Source organism: Leptodactylus fuscus, chromosome 5 (assembly GCF_031893055.1).
Source record: "Leptodactylus fuscus isolate aLepFus1 chromosome 5, aLepFus1.hap2, whole genome shotgun sequence".
NCBI lineage: Eukaryota > Metazoa > Chordata > Amphibia > Anura > Leptodactylidae > Leptodactylus > Leptodactylus fuscus.
In genome coordinates, this window is record NC_134269.1 from 38,660,271 (window position 1) to 38,685,537 (window position 25,267).

Below are 25,267 nucleotides of genomic sequence, written 5' to 3' on the forward strand. Positions count from 1 at the left end.
CCTAAGGCCTGCTTAATACCAAGTGAATCTTCGATTTCAGAAAAACCGCTGCAGAATATGTTGGCGCTCTACAGTAAAACAAATAACTACTGTCATGTCAAAGTCACTGGTGGTGAAGCAAACCGGGCATATTAGGATTCCTATACCTTCTAGGAGCCCATACACTGCTAACCCTGTGTTGAGCAGAGATGAACACAGTCAATGGGACAGGAGTACTCCGCTGAACATGGTGCCCCTTCTAGGGGCTCAGGCAGATAACTACTCCTAATCGAGGAGAGCAGGACAATGTCAAAAGGGGCACAGCCCTCAGATGGGCACTTGTTCTCCTCCTCCTTTCGACTGTATGGTTCTAGGTGCTGAGACCACCAGACTGTCAAAACCACTAACATGTCAAATGTTTTCTAAAGCTGGAGGTCCACTTTAAGGATGAGGCAGAATGCACCTCAAAAACACACCTTCTATTCATGTCAATGGGAGTCAGTAGCAGTTTTTTCCTCCAGTTGATTTTTCCACAAAATAGGGAAAAAAAAATAAAATTCCATGTTTACACATTGTGATGGAGTTATAAAAAGCACCAAAAACCTCATTGTGTAGAAAACTGCATCGAAAACAGTTCAGGGCGGGTTCACACCAGCGCCCGATCTCCATTTTGAGGTTTCCGTCTTCTGCTGACAGAAGACGAAAACCCGGCATTCAGTGTCCGCCGGTGAGCATCCATGAGCGTCTTCTGCTCTCCGCTACGAAATAGTTTATTTTTTTTTACCAGACACAAAGTCCTGTATGTTCAACCGTGTCCAGTTAAAAAAAAAAAAAAAAAAAAAAAAAAAAAAACCCGCGGAGAGCTGTAGAATGGGTTTGAAAACTGCCTGCCGGTTTCCGTCTCCTGTCCAGTTTCTTGGGCAGGAAACGGAAACCTGCAAAACGGAGATCGGGCGCTGGTGTCAAACCGCCCTTACTAAAACTCAAAGCAGATCTGTTTTCAGCCTACAAAAAAACTGAGTGAACATACCCTAAGGCTTCATGCACATGACCATAGGCAGATCCATGTACAGGGGAATGGATGGCACATGGATGGCATCCCCGTGACGTCCTTGCTTTTCATAGACCTCCATCATAAGGGTAGAAGGGCTACGCCTCAAAGACACCTGCTCCACATTTTGGTGGCTCGGTCCTATGGCCCCAACACAGATCCATAAAAACGATGGTTGCGTGTATGCGCTTATAGAAATGAATGGTCCCAAATGGTATCAGTTATTACGGATCAGTAATACGGATAGTATAAAGACCAAACTACAGTCGTGTGCCTAAGGGCAAATTCCATCACAGCGGCCCTTTCACATGACATAAGATCATATTGGTAAAGTCTGAATATGAGCTACCAGTTTCCCGAATAAGAGGGATTTATAGAAAGCTTAGAGATGTATGAATGGATTGGTGACAACATTTCAATGGTTCTTTGTTTCCAAGGAGGTGTCAGATTTCTGGTAACACAAATCTCTAAGTAGTACCAAGGGGGGGTCATGTGTATTTTCCATATCAAAAAAATCTGTATGTATAAAATTCTGCAATGTTGGTTGCCTAAAGAAATTGTGATTAGGATTTCTTGGGCGGAAATTGGACTTTATGCCAATACCATATGACTTATGACTAGGGTTGAGCCGATCTTAAGATTTCAGGATCGATTTTAAAATCCGATTTCCGATCAGTCAACCTACTTATCATGACTAGGCAAGGATTGGACACACAACACTGATTTTTATTTTTTTATTTATTGCAGGGCTATTCTAACACCAAACTATAGACATACCAATCAATAATCTGAAAAATTTAGGAAATCCTCACCAAGTGTGCGGGTGATGGCGACCTGGCATCCTTTAAGCCGGCTGTACTGGGGGCTTCTAAGAGAGGCCATTTCATCTGCAAATACTGTAAAAACAGAAAATAAAAAATTATTTGAAGACAAATCGAAAGATTTGAAATAAAATACTAATTACGAATTATAAAATAAAAGACTATATAAATAATAATTATAATATTAATACATTTTAATTAAAAAACGCCAAGATATTGAGCAGATTGTAGGGTTCAAGTACAGACAAAAAACAAACAAACAAACAAAAAAACAACAACCACACATTACAAAGGATTAGTCAATTCACAAAATGGGACTGAGGGTCCTGCTCGCAAGAGCTTACAATCTATGAAGAAGTGGGCACTAAAATCGTAATAATAATACATTTTATTTATATGGCGCCAACATATTCCGCAGCGCTGTACAATTTGTAGGGTTCAAATACAGACAGATACATAAAGAACGTCATTTCACACAATGGGACTGAGGGCCCTGCTCGCAAGAGCTTACAATCTATGACTGTTTTATGGGCACTCAAGGTCTATGACGGACGTTGTATTTCCCTGTATTAAGTCTCCGTATTGATATTCTCTTATACCATGTAATACATTGTCGGGTATGATCCTTACAATATAAAAAACGCAAAGTTTTAAAAATTAAAATAAACAAACAACTGGTGTAATTGTTCTCAAGACCATCTAGATGGCGCCATTTTCGCCGGCTGTAAAAGCAAAAAAGTTACTAGGATATGTTCAGATTGTTCTATATGGAAGTATGTGGCATTTACGACTACATGTATGTAAACAGTAGTCACTGTAGGTGAATTCACATGGTGCAGGGGAAAAAATAAAAAAGGCACATTGTGTGAATGGTGAAAGACATCTTACACCCGCCAGGGGCTGTACTGTACAATACATAAGGCCGATAATAGGAAGCGATATGGTGGTACAATTTGGGTCCATAAACCTATACAGCTCCCCAATGGCAAGTAATCGTAGTCGTATTATACATCGGGTTAAGAGGACGTAAGACTGACTGAGAAAGACCGAAGCGCAAGTTTTCTGACAGAACTTTTACAAAGTTTTCAGAGGGGAAAAAAAAAACTCAAAAACGTAATATTGTCAAAAGAAAAAAAAAATGAGGTAATGATAGAGTCCATTTGTCAAATTAGCTGGCTGTAAAGCTCTCAGCTCGCAGTGTATGGAGGAAATGTGAGCCGTCCTCCTCCCACAGATGCTCCAGTGCTGGGGAGGATTTAGGGATTTGGTGTAGGGCAGGGGGGTAGCAGGAAACTGCCTGCATGGGCAGATATAAATCCTGGAGGATCCCGGGAATGTTTACATGGGAGAAAGAAAACTGGGGCAGTAAAACCAACAGAGAGCAAGACAAGGTCCAGCTGTGAGATTCCACTTCATACTAAGTGACTGGAGACCTTGTTCTCCTCACAGCAGCCACCACATAACAGCCTCCTTCCAGCACAAGCTGCTAAAGTGTATTAACCTTTCCATGCTTGGGAGGACTGGAACAAAAATATGGAGAAAAAGTGCCCATGCCCAGCGAAGACGAGGCACGCCGAGTGCCAGGCCTGCCCCCACCCCGGAGACTGCTGTGTGGGTGTTTTTTTTTTTGGTGGGGGGAGAGGTTTCTGCAGGCCCGCAGAGTGACTGGAATCCAGCAGGAAATGTCCTTATTGTTCCTCATGACAATTTCCAGAACTCAAGCAGAGAAATGGCATTGTCGCCCCCATAGACCTCCGCCGACATACTTCCCCCCCCTCCTTACTTTCCAATTTTAAACCCTCTGCCATACAGACAGATAAGCAGATATCTCAAGAAGGGGAAGGGGCTAAAAAAGCTTAATGGGATAGTTCCTGCGATAAAGGAGTAGTCGTCGTACAGAATTCGCCATGTCTAGCTGGTCGCAGATAACTAGGGATGAGCGAGTTTACATACAATATCAATTACTACTTAGGCTGGTCTTACAAGACAGCAAGTTTAGTCTGCAAATGGTCCGCAATTGTGGATTCTTGACTGCGGACACATTGTATTCAGTGCGGCCTCTTAGGCTGGTCTTACACGACCGTAATTTAAGACCGCAAATGGTCCGCAATTGAGGGTTTTCAATTGCCGACACATACTCAATACGGCCTCTTACATCACCGGATATTTTATCCGTGGTGTGGCCAGGCCGCAACCAAGGTCTGCACTTTTTAGAACATGTCCGTAATGGCCGCAATTCATGGCACTGCACGGACTCGCCCGTAGAACTCCATGGGCGAGTGTGGCAGTTTACGGGCATCTGCGAAGTTTATGTTGATGATCAGCAACATGCGGACCGTAAAAGCATTACGGTCGTGTAAGACCAGCCTTACACCACCGCGGTGTGTCGTGTACGGACTGTCCCATAGAACTCTATGGGCGCATACAGCTGGACACTGACTTTTTGGAATGAAATTCAGTGTTCCTGATCAGTAAATTGCGGACCGCAAAAACCACTACAGTCGTGTAAGACCAGCCTTACACTATGCAGTATTCATCTTAGGGCCAGTGGGTCATGTCTAAGGCTAAGTTCACAAGGGGGGGGGGGGGGATAGGCACAGAAAGTGATGCGGGGAGCCGTGTCACTCTCGGGTCAAAACCCGCTTGCCACGACTGTTGCGGCTTCCCACTCACGGAAAAAAGTAGCCGGACGGTCTCCCTAGACCACCATTGTGAGGAGGTGGACTATGACGTGGATTACGCGCCATAATCCGCCCCCTCTGTGCCCGTGTGAACGGGCCCTAATAGATTTGGCAATACCACAGGGGATAATTTTTTGGTCATATTGTGCAAAATATTTGCCAGTTTAAGGGTACATTCCCGCTAGATGTACACGCAGCCTGTTATATGCTGATAGCAAGCCCGCAATGATCTATGGATGAAATTTGGCGCCTAGCACACACTATGCGGCAAACTTTTTTGTAATGGCCTTCAAGTGACACGTGTGTTCTGCAACAAAAACGACCCCACTTTGGATTTATTTTTTTTTATGCAGAATATTGGAAAATAACCCAATTTCCCATGTCCTATGTGGATTACCCCTTACAAAGCCACACACCACCACATCACCCACCAGGATTCCCTATCCATTCTATTTGGCTTCCTATTTCTTCCTACCGATGTACTGAGGAAGGTCTTTCAGACCGAAACATTTATTTGTCGGAATAAAATTCACTTTGGAAGCACATTCATAGAGTGCCGGAAATTTTTGTTTACTCCTTTACAAAGCCAACCGTGGCCATTCACATGGGCACAGCAGAGTTAGGCTGGTCTTACACAACAGTAAGTTTAGCCCGTAAATGGTCCACAATTGTGGGTTCTCAATTGCAGACACATTGTATTTAGTGCGGCCTTACACCACTGGATATTTTATCCATGGTGTGTCGTGCTGTGACCGAGGTCCACACTAAATACCGCAGGTCCACAAAGTCCTGGACATCACGGCACGGCACAGACTGTCCCACAGAACTCTATGGGCGCAGCTGGAAACAGACGTCTGCGGAATTACTTTTTGGAGTGAAATTTAGTGTTGCTGATCAGCAAATTTCAGACCGCAAAAACCACTACGGTCGTGTAAGACCAGCCCTAACGTTGTCCTTTGCTGCAACTCCTCGTAGTATCATGACGCATTATCAATAAGATTAGATTTTTTTAACATATTAAAATTCCTGTCCTAAGCCAAATACATTTCTATTGCACATATCGCCAGCTGGAGGAAACGCTTCCCTATTGTAATTATACTATATGTTTTGGAACAGGGACAGCAAGGCTGAGATTATTATACTGTATATTACATCGAGCTGTGCCATAGAACACGCTTTACATAAGTCAACAGGTAAACGTGTGGAGTTATAACGGTGACTTATTGTAACGCACTACAGAAACGAATAACCAAGTCGGCTCTGCTACATCTGTTTGCATTGACCTTAAAGCAATGCACGTAATTTATCGAGAGCACACAAGAATCTCCATTTTGTGTGCCAAAAATTGCAAGCAGTGCAAACTTGTGTCCCAAGTAGAAATTGTGTAAATATTAAGTGAAACGGCAAACAAAGGCGAATACATCTGCACTTTTCCCCGTGCACTGGTGGATATTTGCACACAGGAACCAGCAGTGCTCTGCGCGTAAACAGACACAGCTATACAGACAGTAACATGCAGACAGATTTCTTAATGCCGAATTGTTTTCTTTGCTATAGCCTGCAGGAATGTTTCCCCTCCCACCCCCCACCCCCCCATCCCCTGCTCTCTGCCCGCCTCCTCACCCCCACCCCCCATCAGTGGCACAGTCTCCCAGTCACTGCTGCCCTGGGGATGTTTACTTTGGCTGGGCCTAGACCTATAGCTGTGGAAAAAAGAGAGAGAGAGAGTGAGGGAGACTCAGGGAGGGGATGCAGTTACACAAAGCTGCTATATGCTGCTAAGTCTTCCTAAAAGTTGTAATATGTGCGCTCCCTGGAGGGCCATTCCAGGGCAGGCTGTAGAAAGGAAAGTAGTCCCATCACTGGTGGCCACATTACTAAACGGACATCGTAATAGTCGCCGACAAACTCCATTACAGAACTGCTACTGGGAAGCACACAAGCCTTTATACACACAGGGCCATATTTCAGGATCATAGGTTGGCTATTCGGTGGCTTATTACATGGCGGCCATACACGTTACATGGAAGTGGGTCCATGGCTGCACAGAAGATTGCGGAGCAGATGCAGCCACACACGGCCAATACAATCGTTCATTCTGGTTATACATATTCAATGACAGGAGTCCAGTGGGCGGCACCACTCAATAAGATAGACTTCATTTCTCTTCTTTACTAGCTCCAAGAGTATCTGGAGGAAATCCATATAAAAGTGAGAAAGGCATACAAACTCCATGCAGATACTGCCCTTTGTTGGAATCGAACCCGGGACTCCAGTGCTGCAAATGGTACAGTGCTAACCACTGATATAGTTATCAAGAGACCGCCCACTGGACTCCTAAGCATAGAAAAAGCTGCCCAGCTCTTCCTCATGCTACTTATAGATCGTATTGCATGTGCAATGTGACAAGATCCCTTTAAGGTAGGGATAGGGAACCTTCGACTCTCCAGCTGCTGTGAAACTACAACTCCCATCATGCTCCATTCACTTCCATGGGAGTTCCAAGAACAGCAGAACAAGTATGCATGCTGGGAGTTGTAGTTTTTCAACAGTTGGAGAGTCGTACATTCCCTACTCCTGCTTTAAGGTGATGAAATTGTAACAACAGGAGTCAAAGTTCTCTATAATGCATCATTTTCTGAAGAGTCCCGGTGACAGGCCTAAAAGTCACCATTGGAGGTCTTTGGCCTGGGGCCCTTCAGCTAGATAGAAGTAGCCCACAGCTCTCCTTCCTTGTAATGCGGCCCTTTGGATCTCGAATCAACAGTATAATCACTGAAATAAAGCCCTATTCACATCAAATTGTTTATATAATATATATATTTATTTTATTTTTCACACACACACACACACACACAATGTATAGCATATGCCAAAAACTGAAAAAAGGATTTTTTTTTATCCCTCCTAACTTGATGCATATATCTGAAAAAGTTTCATAAAAAAGATCTTTTTCTTTCATGAAAGTAAGGAAAAAGTCATAGGAGAGTGTTAAAACTTATTTTATTTGACAAAAAAAAAAGTAAAAAAATAAAAAAAAATAGATTATTGGATTCTCTTCACTGTTAAAAAATACACTAAAAAAGGGTTCAAAAAAGTGTATTTTTGTTTGAGTACAGAATAACGCAGTAGACAATGGATTTCCGCCTTGTAATAAAACATATGGCATTGTTAATCAGGTCAAAAATAGTCAAAAATATACGGTTGTGGATCTGCTAAAGTCTATGGATACACCAAGAAGAATGCCATTTTTTTTTTTTTTATGCTCAAATTCAGACTTCTATCATGGCGCAACAATGTACACCCCAGAAGATTAACCATGTACAGCATAATGGATGATGGGCCCGTAGAACGTCCTGGTGTAGCAGATGTAGATAGGCCAAATTGGAAGAGTACCCAGGATCCAACCATCCCATTATCCAGGGATGAGCAGAGTACGCAGCTGTTCTTGTCGCCCCCTTACTTCTTGGTGCTGGTGCCAGCAGGAATCCTTGCCCAGTTGTAGTCTCCAAAGGATATTCCACCGGCTTTCAGGGTCACTTTGGCATATAGGGTCCTGTATAGCATTAATGTTTGGTATAGCATACTAACTGCTCACATATCCTAGAGGAAGAATGAGAGTAAAAGCCTAAGCCCATGAATCTGAGCACAGATCCATACATATGGGAACCAAGAATACTCCAAGCAGTATAAGGACTCAGTCTAAAGCGCATACGAAAGAGTCCGAAATCAATAACCAGAGGTCACGGGCTAACTAACACAGGCACCGAAATAACTCCTCGAAATGTTCTCATCTATTTTTCCCCAAGCTATAAAAAGCAGTGTACTCTCGGTACAAGCCAAGTGCAAGGTGGCGGGGCTGTATTTGGGATTGCAGACAGCCTTCCCCTGACCCCACTCATGGTGATGTTTCCTCCGGCACAGCCTTTGATGCGGCTTACAGAGCGCTGGATGAAAGAGTACCGGGTAGAGAGGGGGAGTCCCCAAATCTGGCAAAGAGACAAAAATACAAACAGGGAACCCCAGACCCCTCCTTACAGCTCAAACAGAGGAGGACAGTGTTAACCCTCACTCTGGCAGGCCCGGAAGGGTGTCTGTAGGCTGCTGGAAAAGCCACCAAGAAACTGCAGTGCGGATTAAGAGAAGACAAACCTACAGTCTATCTAAACTCCATTTATCATGTAGCCTGAATAGACGCTATTGTTCCCTGTAGGCAGCCATTTCAGGTTAAGGAACGAACGACTAAAGATTTCTTCAACAGGAACATGAACGGGATTTCTAGAAAGAGGTCTCCTATGATCAATATTATATGAAATTCTAAGATCCTCCAGAAATACTTAAAGAAATTGAGACTTCTTTTGGTTGTATACACCTTGTTGCTTTACAGAACGGGACCAAAATAAGCAACTAGATTTGCAAGGTACCAGGACGGGCTAGTCAAACCATGAGGAAACTAGTGGGCAAAGCCCGTCACATCGTCAATATATCCATCAGCCATTGCAGCCGCCATAATTAAGATTATACAGAGCTGTGACAATTGTGACTCTTTATTAAGAGTCCAGGACAATGCTTCCTTTCCCAGAGTTGGGTTTTGTACCTGAATGAACATGTCTAAATCGTGAGAGAGACAAACAATACACATGAGGTCACATGGTCCTTCACTTCAAGGGTCAACGCACATAGCGCCTCAGCCCCACATTCCCAGGAAACCAATGTAAAATAGTCCTGAGAGGGTGGGACGGTAACACAGGGACAAGGCCTAATGATCTAGCTGTATACCCCCCTACTTCAGATTCCTCCCGCCCCTCTCCCATCTTAACTAAGAAAACAAGGTGAGCAAACACAGCTCATTCCAGAGGGATTACACCTTGCACAAAGATTAGTGCAGCCCCTCTCCCCAACATTACCATGCACAAATGGTATGGTATACTGTATATCTAAACGTATCTCATTTCCATACTCAAAACCCCTGGAACCCGTATACATCATGGGTCAACTTGAACGTGCGGCCCATACATAGTCCATACATGTTGACCAACCTACTGATGTGTATGAGGGTGTCCCGACTCTCCCAAACAATGTAAACTTCAACATCCCTGAGAACAAAAGCATCCACTGGCAGAAGTGTCTGGCAATGGCTTACTACCCTCTGCTCATTCAGAACACTTGCACACTCAGCTAAGCCAAGCATGCATGTGTACTGAGGAGTTGCGAGGAATACCCATTTTGGGCGACAGCCATTTAAGGTATACAGCCACCTTTACTTGATGTTCCTGTGCCTCAACAAAGTTTCCTTCAGACACCAGGGCCAGTGCTAAACTCTGCAACTCCTATAGTTATGGCCATATTACAACTCCTATGGTCAATTCATGAACAGAGAAACAGTAGATGTAATACAGGATTAAGTAAGTTGGTCATACGAGCAGTGGAAGAGTTAGAAATTCCCTTAAACAAGCAGTATTCATATATACAGTACATGAACTGGTGCAAAGGGTCATCTGGTCCGCGCTGTGAGAGTCTTGTGATTGTGCCTCATTAAATTAGCATGAGCCAGAAAAAAAAACAAAACAAAAAAACACCACTATTGCAAAGTGTTAAAATGTAAGCTTTGGTCTACATGTAATTTTTAAGAAAAAAAAGTTATCTTCGTTACAACATCCAAGCCGTTGACCTGATGAAGTGGAAACCTTTCCATAGGCCAGGAAGACCCCAGTTCTAGGGTCAGCTCGTGGACCTAGTCTTGAACATGTTAATGAATGCTAGTAAATCCGGAGGTTCCCATGATATTATATTGACCCGGCAGTCAGAAAGGCCATGGGGCATGTGGGCTATACACACAATGATGAAGTAATACTATCCCATGAATAAACCATCTCATGTAACCAGTCCACCCACATTCACAAAAAAGGTCCTGAGGGCAAGTAGCCTCCCATTCAGGTAAAACACAGGTCGCAATTTTTTTCAGAATAACAGGTAATAGTCACAAGTCAGAATGACTGCCAGATCTGTGCAATTTACCCAAACATAATGGAAACCAACATGCACAAAAGTCCGGAAATAGAAGATATTCTGCCAAACTTGCTCAATATGTGGTACATGCCCATATGGTAAATAGGATACCTGTGGGCCCATACTGTGTTCAATTTGAGAAAGAGGTCCACAGTATAGATACGTAAAGCTCTGCTGTAAGAACGAGGCCTATGTAGCTGTTATAAGGCAATTTTTTAATTGACACATTAATGTAGTTTTATAGTGCAGTATATGAGTCCTCCCAAAGTTACATGGACATGCGAATTCATACAACAGGCTGTAACATGAAGGCTGCAATAACTCATAGTTGGCTCAGCCGAGTGTGAATACAAATTGGCTCCGATTCATAGTATTACTAGTATCCCATAATTCATTCCTTTACAGAACGGTCTTTGGTAATCCTGACAAGTTATCTTCAAGACGCATATTCATAGATGACTAGCGCGTAAAGTGGTGACCAAAGGGAAAAAAGTGACTAACAGGGTCTTGGATACAGTGTGCACGTTCTGAGATTCACATGGAAGAAGTAGGCCCATGATTTTTTTAATTTTTTTTAATTTTTTATTTAGATTTCCTTTGATTCTCTCCAAATTCCAGGCCTTGTGAGAAACCACAGTGCCCCTTTAATCCAGAACACATCCATTTTGGCCCTGTATGAATGGACAATGACAAATCCTCCCTTACGTACAGAGTGCCACCCATATAGATGACCAGACCTACAACGTATTTAAGCCCCCCGCTTGTACAAGAATGTATTCTGGAAGGTGCCCAGTTCCGATATAGTGCATCGAAATTGAAGAATTGTAAAGGAAAATTTCATCATTTTATACAGATATATCGCAGACCCAGGGTCCACTGAAATATTCCTTCCACTAACCTGCCTGAAAGACATCTTAAGACATAATTTATGGACATACACAAAGATACTATCTTGGTCCAATTCATGTTTCATCGGGATCCTCCTTTCTGTGCTCAGTGAAGTTTCTCCTCTGGATATAAAACATGTCTCGGAGATGAAATATCTGCAGCATTCCTAGAGCTGGAAAAGGACAGAACGCAGCTGCAGAGAAGAAGAGGAGGGAGAGGGAAATGGCACAAGGAGAGCAAAACGAAGAAAACAAAACAAAAAAAAACTGGAGACAATAGACTGAATGGTCGAGCCTTGGCCCAGCTGCAGAAGAGCTTGCAATCTACTAGCTGCATAGCGGAGGCCCACTTTACGGGCTCCTCATTTCCCCTCCTAGTCCTAGGTCACTTCATCCCTCTCCCTACCTCACTTGCACCCCTTCCATCTCCATTTTACCCCCTCCCTTCTCTCCTGACAGCAGGACAAGCTGTTTAGGATTTCTCATGCAAGTTTTTTTTTCTTCTTTTTCTCCCTTCTTAAAACAGCTGCAAATCCAGTTATAGGGAGGAATGTACAGGCTGAGCTCATGGGAGCCCTAGCATGGGGAGGGGGCACCAGGGCAACATGCCTTAGGAGCAAGAAAAACATAGAAGTGGGTCAAAAAAAAGTGACTTTAACCAATTCTATATGGTTAACAAACACAATAGGACACGTACGGTTGGACAAGTCATCTGTAAAGATACGAATATAGTTTATAGATCTGTCCGCTGACAGAAGAAGCCATTTTGAATTGGCCTTGTATAAGGAGGCCTATACATGTAAGGCGCACAGAGCGTTAAATGATATGCACGATTCTCCGCACAATCAGATTGGGGGGGGGGGGGGGTTATTGCAATCAAGGGGTTATAGGTCAACCAGGCCTTTGGCTTGAGTTCCCATGGAAACGAGGCCTATTCACAAGAGAAGCAGACACTTCTTCGGGGAGACACAATAGGAACCATTAGTAAAAAGGAAGAAATAGAGAGCGTGCATGTAGGGAGGGAGAGGAATGCTCCGCATGAGGAGGTGGTCATTTGGGGTTTTATAGAGGTTTCCACAACTTTGTATTATTTTCTAATGTTCCATAACAAACAAGGTCAATATTTTCCCCATTACATATGAAGATAGTTTGGGTATAAAAATATGGCTAAAAAGTCATCTCGAAATTTGCTGCGCAGCCTAGCAGGCCTCCAATACTGCAATTCATCATATCCAAAATGTGTGCCCCACTATGTGTTACACTGAGTCTGTATATAGCAATAAACCATTGGGATAAGTGTACCATAGGGCGGTAGAGACCGTCAAGGATTTGGGATCAGTTTTGGGTGGAGTCTGAAAAAAAGTTACAGACTTTATTATACAAATTATTTTAAATTTTATTATCCAGTTATTGATATTGTGTAGTTGGAGTCATGGCCGGCTGCTTATTTATTTTCATAAGAATTCAACCATTAGCTTTCGGTATATTCTGTCAGTCATCATGACGGAGACAGATTTGGAATCAAGCTGTGGAAAAAAATAAAAATAAAAATTTGGAGGCTGAATCTTTGGTTTTGTCCTCATACTCCACAGATCTGGTACATCAGGTGTAATAAGCCATCTCAGGAAAGATCCTTCATCACTCCAGACATCTGTTTTAGCACATACTTTTACTGTTCATAAAATTATTCTGGAGCATCTTTTCCTCCTAAATATTTATGAATAATTTGTCAAGTGGGTGTTACCATTCCCACCCCTTCAATACTGATAGCACTGATTGGACAGTGTCAGAGTGTGCAGGGACTCACAACTAGTAACGCCCAGTTGTCAACCTATTCGTCAGGAGGGATGGGACAACACAGTTTAAGAATATAGCAACATTATGGGGAATGAAATGAAAGCCGGACATGTCCGGTTTAAGACACTATTGTAGTATGATATGTGGTACAAGTGGTATGCAAAGGATAATAAAAGAAAAGATTGTCCTGGGCGTCACTATCAGGGCGGGTTCACACCTGCACCCGGTCTCCGTTTTGTGGATTTCAGTCTTCTACCCGAGAAACTGGACAGGAGACGGAAACCCGGCGGTCAGTTTTCAAACCCATTCACTTGAATGGGTTGGCAAAGTATCCACCCGTGAATGTCTTGTGCCTCTCCAAAGCAAAATCAGTTTTTTTAATCAGACAAAGTCCTGCATGTCCAACTGTGTCCAGTAAAATAAAAAAATAAAAACTCGGTTTCGCCAGAGAGGCACAAGACGCTCATGGGCGGACACTTTGCAAATCCATTCACTTGAATGGGTTGGAAAACTGATCTCCAGTTTTCCGTCTTCTGTTCAGTTTCTCGGGCAGAAGACGAAAACCCACAAAGCAGAGATCGGGCGCAGGTGTGAACCTGCCCAGAGAGAGACATTTAGGCCTGATGAAGAGCATATAAACAGTTAACAGAGGTATAAAACCTTGTGAAACACTGCAAAAAAAAAAAAAAAAATATTGAGAAGCAATGAAAACAAGTGTTATGTTACCGTCTAGCCTGTACTAGGCACAGGGGTGACAGCACAAAATACATAAATAAGCAGATTGGGTTCCCCCCCCCCCCTTCCTTTATGATAAGCGGCCCATCTAATACTCCAATGACGCTAGTCTTTCACTATATGGGTGAAATATGAGCGTAAACACGTGTGCAGAATAAATGAAGTGAACTTCTTAACCATGCAAGCATCTTCTCTGTCTCCAAATGGGAATATTAACCCTTTAACCCCTAGCTCTGCAGGGGTTAATGGCTTTCACAATATAATGCAGACCACTTAAAACTCCTAGAAGTTATTAGTAGGGTCTATTGAGAAGGGAGAGGAGGGGGCCACTTCCGCTCTGGTGTTCTCTCGAAACTGAAATCTGAACCCCATCATTCAGAAAATGCCCCGTAGCTGTTCACGCTATTTAATGCTTCCCTCCAATATCCCCACTTCCTGTTCTCCGCTAACTCTTCCATCTGCATCTCTGCAATATACTCCATCAGACTCTTAACACTGAGTCAATTGTGTCACATCAAATCACCCACCCCCTTCCCAATCCAACCCATTGCCCCAATGTTGTTCTTACCCCACCATGCACATGAGAAAGAAATCTAATTTACCCTCTAATCTATTTACCAGGAATATTTTCTGACAAACCACTCCCGCTCTTCTCGAACTTCCAAGGAACCACAGTAAGATCGTTGGTAATGTTGGACAAAGCCCCGTGTCCATCAAGTCCAACCTATAATCCTACCAGGGCTCTCCATTATAGAATATTCCTTTATCATTTTCGGAATAAGTTGGAGATCAATCGCAAACCAAGAACAAAAATAAAATAACTGCTTAATCGGACCAACAAGTCCATGATCTGAACTTAATGGTGTCACCAAGAAGAAACAAAATGGTTAACTGCGATCTGTCACATTGTACCGATAGGTCCAACATATATTAAAGCAATAAAAAAGAAAGCAAAGGTTACCAGCAGAGGTCAAATATCTTTGCATCTTGCATTTCACCCTAGGCCCTGGTCTATTTATGGTCACCTGGAACTTGGGTCTATGGTAAGAAATGTTCACCACTTCCTCTTGTCACTCAATAAATCAGTTTATATGTCCACGGTTTAGGAACAAGATCCCTGTCCTCATCACCCCTAGAACGGACACAGCTGGTGTAAGGGCGCATAGAGGAGGGGGGGGGGGGGGGGTATTCTAGGGCCAAATGCTTCTGGTCTACAATTAAGACTGGGAGTTGATGGGGTTCAGAGTGGGGTGTAAGTATGAGGAGTGTAAAGAAGGGAGAGCGGTTTAACAGCTGCCCCTGAGGTGTCAATTATCCCAGAACCCTGTACTCCACCTCCCACCACCGACTGGTGTGAAATTACACAGGGCTCATAGGCATACTTCCTGGGCCAACTGGATGCCATATGGAGACTTGTACCCATGCAGCACGTGAATTATACAGCTGTGCTAAGCTACAGAGCTGTCGCTCTACAAGGGAATTGCAGAGCGAACCTAATAACCCAATAGTCTTGGGTCAAACCCACAATTTCACTGTAGCATCTCCAACCATATTCCTCGTGAAGTCCTTCTCTATATAAGCTGTATGGCGATAATGGGGCACTTCTTTCAAAGGACGGAGTTGTCCACACTTGTGCCTGGCGTAGAGTTGCCAAGTATGCCCAACATTGTGCCATAGTGTCCGCCAAACCTACCTTCGCAATTACCATCCGCTTCTACAAGACAATAGGAATAGCTACAGCGAATGTGGATTCCACATATATTCTCCATTGGACAACATTATGCTGTAAAAAGGTAGCACTCAGAGAGGGTTAAACAAAACAGAGAAAGTTATGAGCGCAGCTGGATTTTACTGCATGGGAATCATAATTAAGGACCCCCCCTCCTTCAGCCCCCACCTCATGCATACGCTCACAGCCCCCCTCCAAGACGCTCATTCCCCAAAATAATACGAGCCAGATGTGCCCTTGCAGCTGTCTGTGAGCGTGTAGCGGTGACCAATATGAAGGGGGAGTAACCCCTTGTTTACCAGATCCGTGTTCACAGTCAACGCTGCGATGCTAAAAATCAGTAAAGCAATAACCTGTAACGTTAGAAGACAAAGTGTACATTTTATAATGGTAATGGGGGGGCACGATCTAGCGACACGGACCTCGCAGGCACTACAGTTAGCAAAACGCAGTATGGGAATTTCACACACAGGCCGAATGGCAAGAATGGCTTAAATGACACCAACCCCCCCCCCCCCCCCATCTACTGTTCTCTGTTGGCAGCCAACTGCGTGATTGCAAAAAGTTTGCGCCGCAGTCAATCTCCAGTTCTGTGCATTTACCGACCCCTCTAGAGATCTACTTCACCCCGATAAGCAGAAGTGATCCCAAATTTAAAGGGCCACTACACAAAATTGGTGCCTTTGCAAACTAGCAGTTGTGAATATACACGCTGAAAAAGAAATAAGTTGTCGCTGTCCGCTAGACCGTACCTGGGCGATAAGGCACATGGCCGCGGATTGTCATTGTGAGCATGGTGAATGCTTGGGTTTTGAGGGGCTGTCAGGGAGGGGTCAGGGTAGATGGGGGGAGTTCTCCCGCAGGCTCTGAATCCTGCTCAGCTGGTTTCATGGTCTGCGCTGTGTATTGTGAGAATGAATAGGCCCTTTCAGCCTGTGAGACAAGAAGCTGTGTGCACAGGCCGGGGAGGGAAAGAGGGGGGTACACTGCAGAGCATTGCCCCATTAACCTTTCATTGGCTGAACTCCTGTAGTGCAGGTATTGGGGGCATAAAAATGACCCCTCGACATAATAAACAATACAAAAGTAAAATTAATCCAGAAGATGAGAGGCGTAGAAAAGATCCCCATGTGAAACATGACATTACTTTCCTGATGTCAGGGCATGCAATGATGGCGGCAACAGGCACCACTTATGACTAAGTCGCTTGTTGCGGTGTGCCCGGCAGCCATTTTAATTGCACGCACATACATAACTTTGGACAGCCATGCACAGGATGCAGAAGTGACACACTCATTTTAGGCTGTGCAGTGCTGTGAAATTCCACATGTCAGAGAGGGAGAGGGCGGAGGGTGCAAGAACACAGACCCCTTTCAGTTTGTAAAAAACACAAACCAGGAGCACAGCCTAGATGGAGCAAAGAAGGGGAGGAACAGTAGGGGGGATAGCAAGGACAAAACATACACACTCTCCATCTGCACTCAATAACCAGCCACGTCAGAGACATCCCACTCCGCTCAGATTGCAAGCTCCTGTGGCTAGGCTAATGACAGACAGGACAAGGGAGTTGGGGTAAAAAAAAATAAAATAAATTAAAAAACATTTATATATTCCAAAGTTAAGTTTTTAGGCCGCTCATACACTATAGCTTCCATTGTAGCTTTCAGGCATACGATTAATAGGAGCGATTAGGCATGGATATATCCTAAGGGCTAGTACATATTTGCGCGAAAACCAGGCGTTAGACATCTGGCATTGATATACATTTAACACCTGGGTATTATAATACAAGCCTACAAGTGGTTACGGTGCTGTGAAAAAAAAAAAAAACACAATCCAACTGTTGTGTGCTTAGCCCATTCCTTTAAAATGTGTAACCTGCTGCAGATACGGTAAGTACTTTAGGCCATTCATACACAAAAGCTAAGAAGACACAATAGTTTACAGCAGCTAGAAGGTGCAAAAGTATATAAAAACAAAACACACAAAGCAAAGAATTTTTGGAAAATTTGGATTACCGTATTTCTTACAGGTCATTCAGAAATAAAATAGGTATGTACCCAGTTTGCTGTGCAGCTCCTTAGAAGCGTTAGATTAATGTCCATTAGCGCCAACTTAATCGACTGCACTTTACAGACAATGTCAATTACTTTCCTATATCGGGCTCACGATCTCTCTGTACAACTATGGCGTGTGGATCGAAACCGGAGGAAAGCTACAACAACAAAAGGAGAAGGTACAAACTCCATGTACATGCCCTTGGTTGGATTTGAACCGAGGACTCCAACGCAGCAAAGTTACAGTTCTAACCGCCGAACCAGTGCTGCCTAGCAACTTCCACTATATCTAGGAGGTGACCACTATGGATCTCCATATTGTAGTGGGGGGGGGGGGGAAGCCACCAACTGCAGATGTGCTGTTACCACAAAATATGGCTGCCAGTCCCAAATATTGAAGAAAAAGTTTTTATTATAGCCAAATTCTGCACTCCTCTCTGTCAGCTCAGGAAGATGTCTTCTTACAATGCCCAGTGTGGCGCCCACTTCCTTGGAATGACAAGCATGTGCCCCAGTTATACCTATTCACTTTCTATCCAATAAGACAGGCAAAAAAGGGGAGTAAGAGGGTGAAGGCCATTCAAGCGCTGACTGCATTGTCCTTTGCCTTCGCTCAACTGGTCATTTCTGATGCAGAAACACAGAAGAAAAAGGCATTCAACTGTACCCATTGTCTACAGCCAATGGAGGCGGCCATTTTATATACTAACCCTATAGTCAGAGAAAAGACCCAACAACAAAGACGCAGTTCCCAGTGAAATAATAATTCATTCCCATGATTACTAGACACAAAATGGCTGCGTCGGGCCACAAAGACATAGGAGCAATATAAACGACCACACTATAGGTCTCATGTAAATCCAGAGTAAATCTAATGGACAAGATAGGTGTTGATGGCAGCCAACCACAATATCACCTCTCTCTCTGAGCAGAGTCATTCAGACATCTGAAAAACTTTGTGACCTATGGAGGAGATCTAATGGCAGTAGTAGTTTTTCAGGCCTCTCTCAGAAAAAGCCAAACCGGAAACAAGAATAAACTTCACTTGAACAAGTCATTACATCAGAATAGTTATCCCATCCTGGGGCCAACTCCTTTATCCCATCCCGGGGCCAACTCCTTTATCCCATCCCGGGGCCACCTCCTTTACCCCATCGCGGGGCCTCCGCCTTTACCCCATTGCGGGGCCTCCGCCTTTACCCCATCGCGGGGCCTCCGCCTTTACCCCATCGCGGGGCCACCTCCTTTACTCCATCGCGGGGCCACCTCCTTTACCCCATCGCGGGGCCTCCGCCTTTACCCCATCGCGGGGCCTCCGCCTTTACCCCATCGCGGGGCCACCTCCTTTACCCCATCGCGGGGCCTCCTCCTTTATCAATGTAGGCTTCCAGCAAAAATTTAGTACATGTGCCCATTCAGTGATAGAATATATGGTTGCACAATGAGGTTAGTGCTTCCATGCTGGAGTCCTATTTATCGAACATTTAATGAATGGGATTGTCTTACCAACCCACCATGTGCATGGAGTCTTTGGGCTTAGCTGCACACATATGCAAGGAAAAAGCCCCTCAGTGTATACATTACCATTTACATAAGCCCCCATTCACCAGACATAAGCCAAAAGAGTGGCTTAACTTTTGTCCTCCCCCTTGGTGGTATGATATGGCATCTATTTATATGTAACGTAGCATTTATAACCAGGCTCCATGGGGCATACACACCCCAAATCCTGATCGCAAGATCAACGCAGTGTATACTGAGCCACTATTACCATTCCAACGCCGTTCATGCAATCTAGACCCATTTGTTGCCCTTATGAGCTTACAATCTACTGGTTCATAGTCACTTGTCAATTTATTGTGGAAAGTATTGTATTCGTTCTAGCCCTATGTACCACTCAGGCCTGCAGTTTGTCACAGAAGGTCACTGGTGTAAAAACCTCTTACCAAGTCCCATTATCTAAAGTGACAAGCACTTTAGAGATAGCAGCTGAACAGGTAGATTAGTGATAAAGCTAAACAGGAGCGGGCGGTGGCAGGAGATAAGATTTTTTGGAGAAGCAATTCATTATACAGCATTATGTTGTCCTATACCTATATGTAGTCCAGGCCTGTCTGGAGAGGTAATACTAGGTACTTCTGGGAAGGGATTAGGATGTGTTTTTCTGCATTTTGCCTCAGGGACCCACTCCAGTTAAGACTTGTTCCCACCTCTCACCCCAGAAAACTGTTCCAACAGTAGTAGAAGGCTGTTTCGCGACTATATGAACAACTGAAGCATTTTAGTTTTGCTGCTAAGCATTGTCCCAAAGTCCTGATCCACTATATCATGAAAAGTATCTCACGTGGGAGACCAGTAACCTAAAAATTTGCAGCTAGTACTCTACCATTCAGTAGGTTTCTGATTTGGGCTCCATGCCCACAACCGTACTCCCTACATACTATCTGTAATTATAGAACGTATACAGGTGGCTGTTCTGTTTTTCACAGACCCATACGTACCCTACGGTCATATGCATAGAACCTTAAAGAATATATGGTGGACTCTTCAACTAGACCATGATTGTAGGCCATATATATCTGTTGTGCTTACTTACTGTATATAGTGCCATTATATTCTGCAGCTCTTTACAGATATTGTGAACACTGTCCCATATAAAAATCATAATCTAAATTCCCCATCAGTAGATCTTTAGAATGCAAGAGGGAAACCGGAGAACCTGGAGGAAACCCAGGGAGAACAAACTCCTTGCAGATGTTGTCCATTGCCGAATTCAAACCTAGGACTCCAGCACTGCAAGACTACAGTGCTACCCACTGAACCACCATGCTGCTAACTTGTCAGCTCTCCTGAGACATCCTAAAGGCTGCTCCAAAAATGGGGTGACCTCCCGGGGTCCTGAAGAGTGGAAAATGGCAGAATACTTCCAGGATCCACTGGGCTCCGGATCATAGTATACAAAAAGTGGTTGTGACATGCCACTAAAAGGCTTCGACACCCCCAAAGGGATGGTGCTTTAGTAAAAAGTTGGCCAACCAAAATGTCTCATGCTGTGAACAACACACCAAACAATCAAACCATAGACGTGTATGCATACACTCACCCAAAGCAGTGGGAACCATATGGAAAATTGTATATAAACAAACACTAGACTAGCACCTGTCCCGAAACAAGTCAGTGACCAAAAGATACTGGTGAGTGTGCAGAGCATTATAGTCAGCTTGTGTGCTATTCAGGTGCATAGCTATAGGGGGTGCAAAGGGAGTAGTCACAACCGGAGACTAGTGCCTAAGGGGGGCCCAGTAGCTTGGATTATCCACTGGAAAGGAAAAAAAATAATAAAAAAAAAAAAAAAAATATATATATATATATATATATATATATACATACACACACATTATATATTACACACACACACATAGCGCCACTTCATACTATTCTATAATGGCGCAAAGGAAATAAAAATAAATCTAGTTATTAGGTTAAATGTTAATTGAATATTACACAAAGGCCTCATTTACCGATGTGCAAAATACACACACGCACTAGCTAAGATCTATTTATTCTGAAATGTTTGCACAAGGCAAGTTTTTTGACACCAGTCCAAATTACAGCTAAGTCTCAAGGGTGGAATTAAGTGTCATTGAGGATGCAATCAATGATTAGATTATCTGGCAGGTCTTTCTGGACAATGCTAGGTCAGCTCATTGTGCGGAGGGGTGACCATCAACTAGAAGTCCCAGCATGCCTCATGGTTAACTTTCCTGTTTTCAGACCATCTTTACTAACAGATTGGGAATTCCAACCTCAACACCAGCTCCGAGTCCTGAGTGGATCATTTTGCATTTACAGAATTAAAAAAAAAAAAAAAAAAAAACTGTATTCATTGGTACTAAATGTAAAAAAAAATACCGGCGCGCCCCATCAGAAAGTGAAGAAATCTACAATTTAGCAGTTAAGAAAGTAAAATGATCTCCAAACAGGTGTGCACCGAATGAAAAGCCCCGAAGGAATTCACTGGAGTAAACTGTCATTCCAGATTACAATAGGACATCCTGCACAGGAGGGGAACTACTTAGTAGAAGGGATATACATTTTTGTGTTACCATATTAATCATCATTTGGAGGATCTCAATTTCCTATACAGTTCATTAAAATAGTTACGACTCCTGACCATATCGTTGTAGATGAGGTGCGTTCTTTATGTCAAGTGTAGGGCTTGGCGGCTCGGATGAAAATAACTAGGACTACTTTTTGTGTGACGAGTTATACCAGCACTGGCCCATCTGGAAGAGTTCGAGTCAGACCAATCTCATTCCCTACGGCCATAGAACGGAGGAGGACCGTGCCCAATTAATCATTCAGAAGCTACTAAGTATACCTATTAAATGTTCTAATGGTATTAAGGAACCATTTTGAGGTTTTTCCAAGGTGTCTCTTCTTAAGCTACCGTAAGTAATGCCCAGGGTGGTGCCACACCATGTCAAAATTCACCATGCCAGTATTGTCAGAGTGCCCAACTACAGAGAGAAATTATATGTTAGTAATGTTTATACACCCATCTCTTTAGAAACCACATTTGACAAGCTGATGGGACAAACTAGAGTCCTCCAAGTTCCTAAACAACAGCCTGGATTTTCTATTTGAGATGCAGTAAGAAAATGGCCAAAAATGTGCCTCGGTGGCACATGTCAGCTTTGGCGCCCCTTCTTGTTTGTTTTTTTGAGAGAACCCCAGCCTACCATAATTACTACAACTCATTCACAAGTCTACACCAGTTTCTGACTGGGGTAGACTCGAGACCACGTGTACCTACATGTGCAAGGTTTGTCTTCACCAGTTGGGGAAAACAATTAAGGCTGGCATAAGAATTGCCAGTCTTGTTACCCCCCTGCCAATGTTTTTCCAGAGCCTATCCAAAGTTAGACAAACATGAGATGTTAATCTGCAATCGAGTGGTAGAGCTAGCTGAATTTGGCAATATTTGTTGACAAGCTCAAGTTTGTTAGTGGTCCTACACATAGGAGTAACAGTAGACTTTACCAAAATTGGATCTGCCAATGATCTGTAGATAAAGAACTAGTGTATGGTCCGTTTAACTTGTCCAGATCCAAAGATCAGAGCCAACTCCTTTTCCATGTTTCTTGACGTATCCAAATTTTCTCCCAAAACCTTGATTTGTTGAGCTACTAAGAAGGCCACATGAAGACGACCCTACGAACAACCCATTTCCCGATGGTCACATCCAATTCACTGCGACTACAGAACCACTTCATAGAGGAAACAACTGAATGCACCAGTTATTGGCACCATCATCGGATGCCAAATATTGTTAGAGTCATAAACTCCTTTAAAGGTAAAGCGTAACATCATCGCTGGAAGAGAATCACGTAACCACAATGCATTCTTTGTACAGTACAAGGAAACACAAGATAATAACTTACATCTGTCCGCTGTCCACAAAATTTAAAAACCAAAATAAAATTTCTAAAAAGTTGAATTTATGTTCTTACTTTCCAACTCTTCTGTTACTAGAAAAAAAATGGATAGCATGCAAAAAGCTGTCACCCACTTCTCCATAACAAAAAACTCTTCAATATAAAATGTTAAAAAGTTTTACGTGAAAAATATACAAATATAGTGGTCACGAGGACGTAAAACAGGTGCAACCTCTCCAAATCCAAGCTCAGATTTGTAAATGGTAGGTAACAAAAGGTAGCGTTTGCGTAAATTTAGACCCTGTATGCTCAGCCACCCCCTGCTCTCATTCACTTAACACCTATTGTTAATCTCAGAACAGGAGGTCTGCCTTTACCCCCCTCCTCCAATCTCCCATTTAGTAGAGATGTTATTTCTGTAGCAACATGGAGACCTGTGCCCAGGACACGCACGCAGGAAATGAACGCAGATAAGAGACGCCACATACAGACTTTATGGAAGGGGTGGGCCCAAGAGCTAACAGCTTAGCAGAAAATAAACACAATTTCTGAAGACAGGTCTCATACTGCCCAGCCCAAGCAGAGCTGAAAGGATAAGACACATAGACAAAGGGATATGCCACCGCAGGCCGCACAAACAGACTTTACATGTCTGTTTATACATTGAATGTCAACTGGACCCACACACGGAGAAAAATGACTTGTAGGAAGGAAAGCGGGAAGGAAACTGGGCTCTGGGAAGGAAGAGCCAGATAAAAAAACATGCAGGGTGACCCACAACACACAAGCTGTGCTCCATGGAAAAATAGAAATACTGAGGAATACAATACCGTCCTCCTAGGATTATCTACTGATTTACTAAATGCCTGCACTTAAAATATAGGAGCTGGACTAAAAAGGCGTCATAATCCATCATAATAACATATCATTAAAGGGTTGTCCTCTACACTCAATACATCTCCAAGTTATACGTTATCCATGAAAGCTGGGCCATTGCCAAAATGGCCAGCATGACCGCTATATGGAGCTGCATTACCAGAAAGATTTATCAGATTTGTTGTCGCCCACTTGAAGGTAGAGGACAAACAATCAACCACCAATCTCAGAGTAGTGGAGGTCACTTTGGGCAGACTCTGCCATCTGGGCATTGGTGGCATAGCCTAGTAACCAGTGTCTATGCTGATGCTAGGTTTTATCAGGGCCGCTTGGGGACCTGATAAAAGGATGCCCAATCCAATTAAAAAGAGGACGCCGTAGACTAGAATGGTTTTCCCCAAAAAAATTTCAGTTGCTTGGAGGACTTCTCTCCGCATTTTTCAAGTGTATTCGGGGATGGAATCCCCAAACAGACTGGGCGCAGATGTGAACCTAGCTTTAGACATTAGACAACACTGTAGGGTTATAGGTTGGACTTGATGGACTAATGTCTTTATCCAACCTCATCTACTATGTAACTACTTTAGGCTAGGTTCACATAGTATAATTTGCAGCTAAACTTAAAGGCGGACTTCTATTCAGATTCCTCTCCAAATTTCAGCCATGTGGATCCTACGGTGGAAATCCATAGAAGGCCGATTAGCCCCAGACACAATGGAGCTGCTCAACCTGGGCCTTGCGCCGTGGTTTCCTCAGCCACAAAGTCCGCGTGAGAGTCAAGCAAGACCCTTCCGATTTCAGACTGGTACGTCGCTGCCTTCCTTTGTAAACCATGGGAGGAGAATCCAGTCAAAATTTGGAACAAATTTTGAGTCGGAATACGCCTCAAAATCAGCTCCAAACTACACCATGTGAAGCTAGCCTTAGGGTGAATTTACACAACGGGGCAAATTTATTAAAACTGGCACATTGTATGCGAGTCTCAATAAACGTCCTGAGCGATGCAGGGAATCAAGAGGTTTATGAAGAGGATGTCGGAGAATTGGAAATCTACAGCAGGTAGGGACTGCCGTAAATTTCCAGTCTGGTTGAGGCAGATCAGGGCTTGAGGTACAAGCTTGGTACAAGAAGGAGCGCCAAATTTCCCCATTGTGTATTAGAATATGGTCAAGAATCAGTTCCATACACCTCAGTAGGAGCGTTTCTG

The 25,267-nt window shown here is 43.5% G+C and overlaps 1 protein-coding gene across 2 annotated transcripts in view; it reads right to left on the reverse strand.

Moving 5' to 3' along the window:
* TCF7L1 (transcription factor 7 like 1) overlaps window positions 1-25,267 on the reverse strand; it is a 41,461-nt gene that overhangs the window by 8,028 nt on the left and 8,166 nt on the right. For both annotated transcript variants that reach the window (XM_075272986.1, XM_075272985.1), the window contains exon 4: window positions 1,843-1,926. In XM_075272986.1, the coding sequence (XP_075129087.1) occupies window positions 1,843-1,926 (84 nt within the window). The remainder of the gene's footprint in view (window positions 1-1,842; window positions 1,927-25,267) is intronic.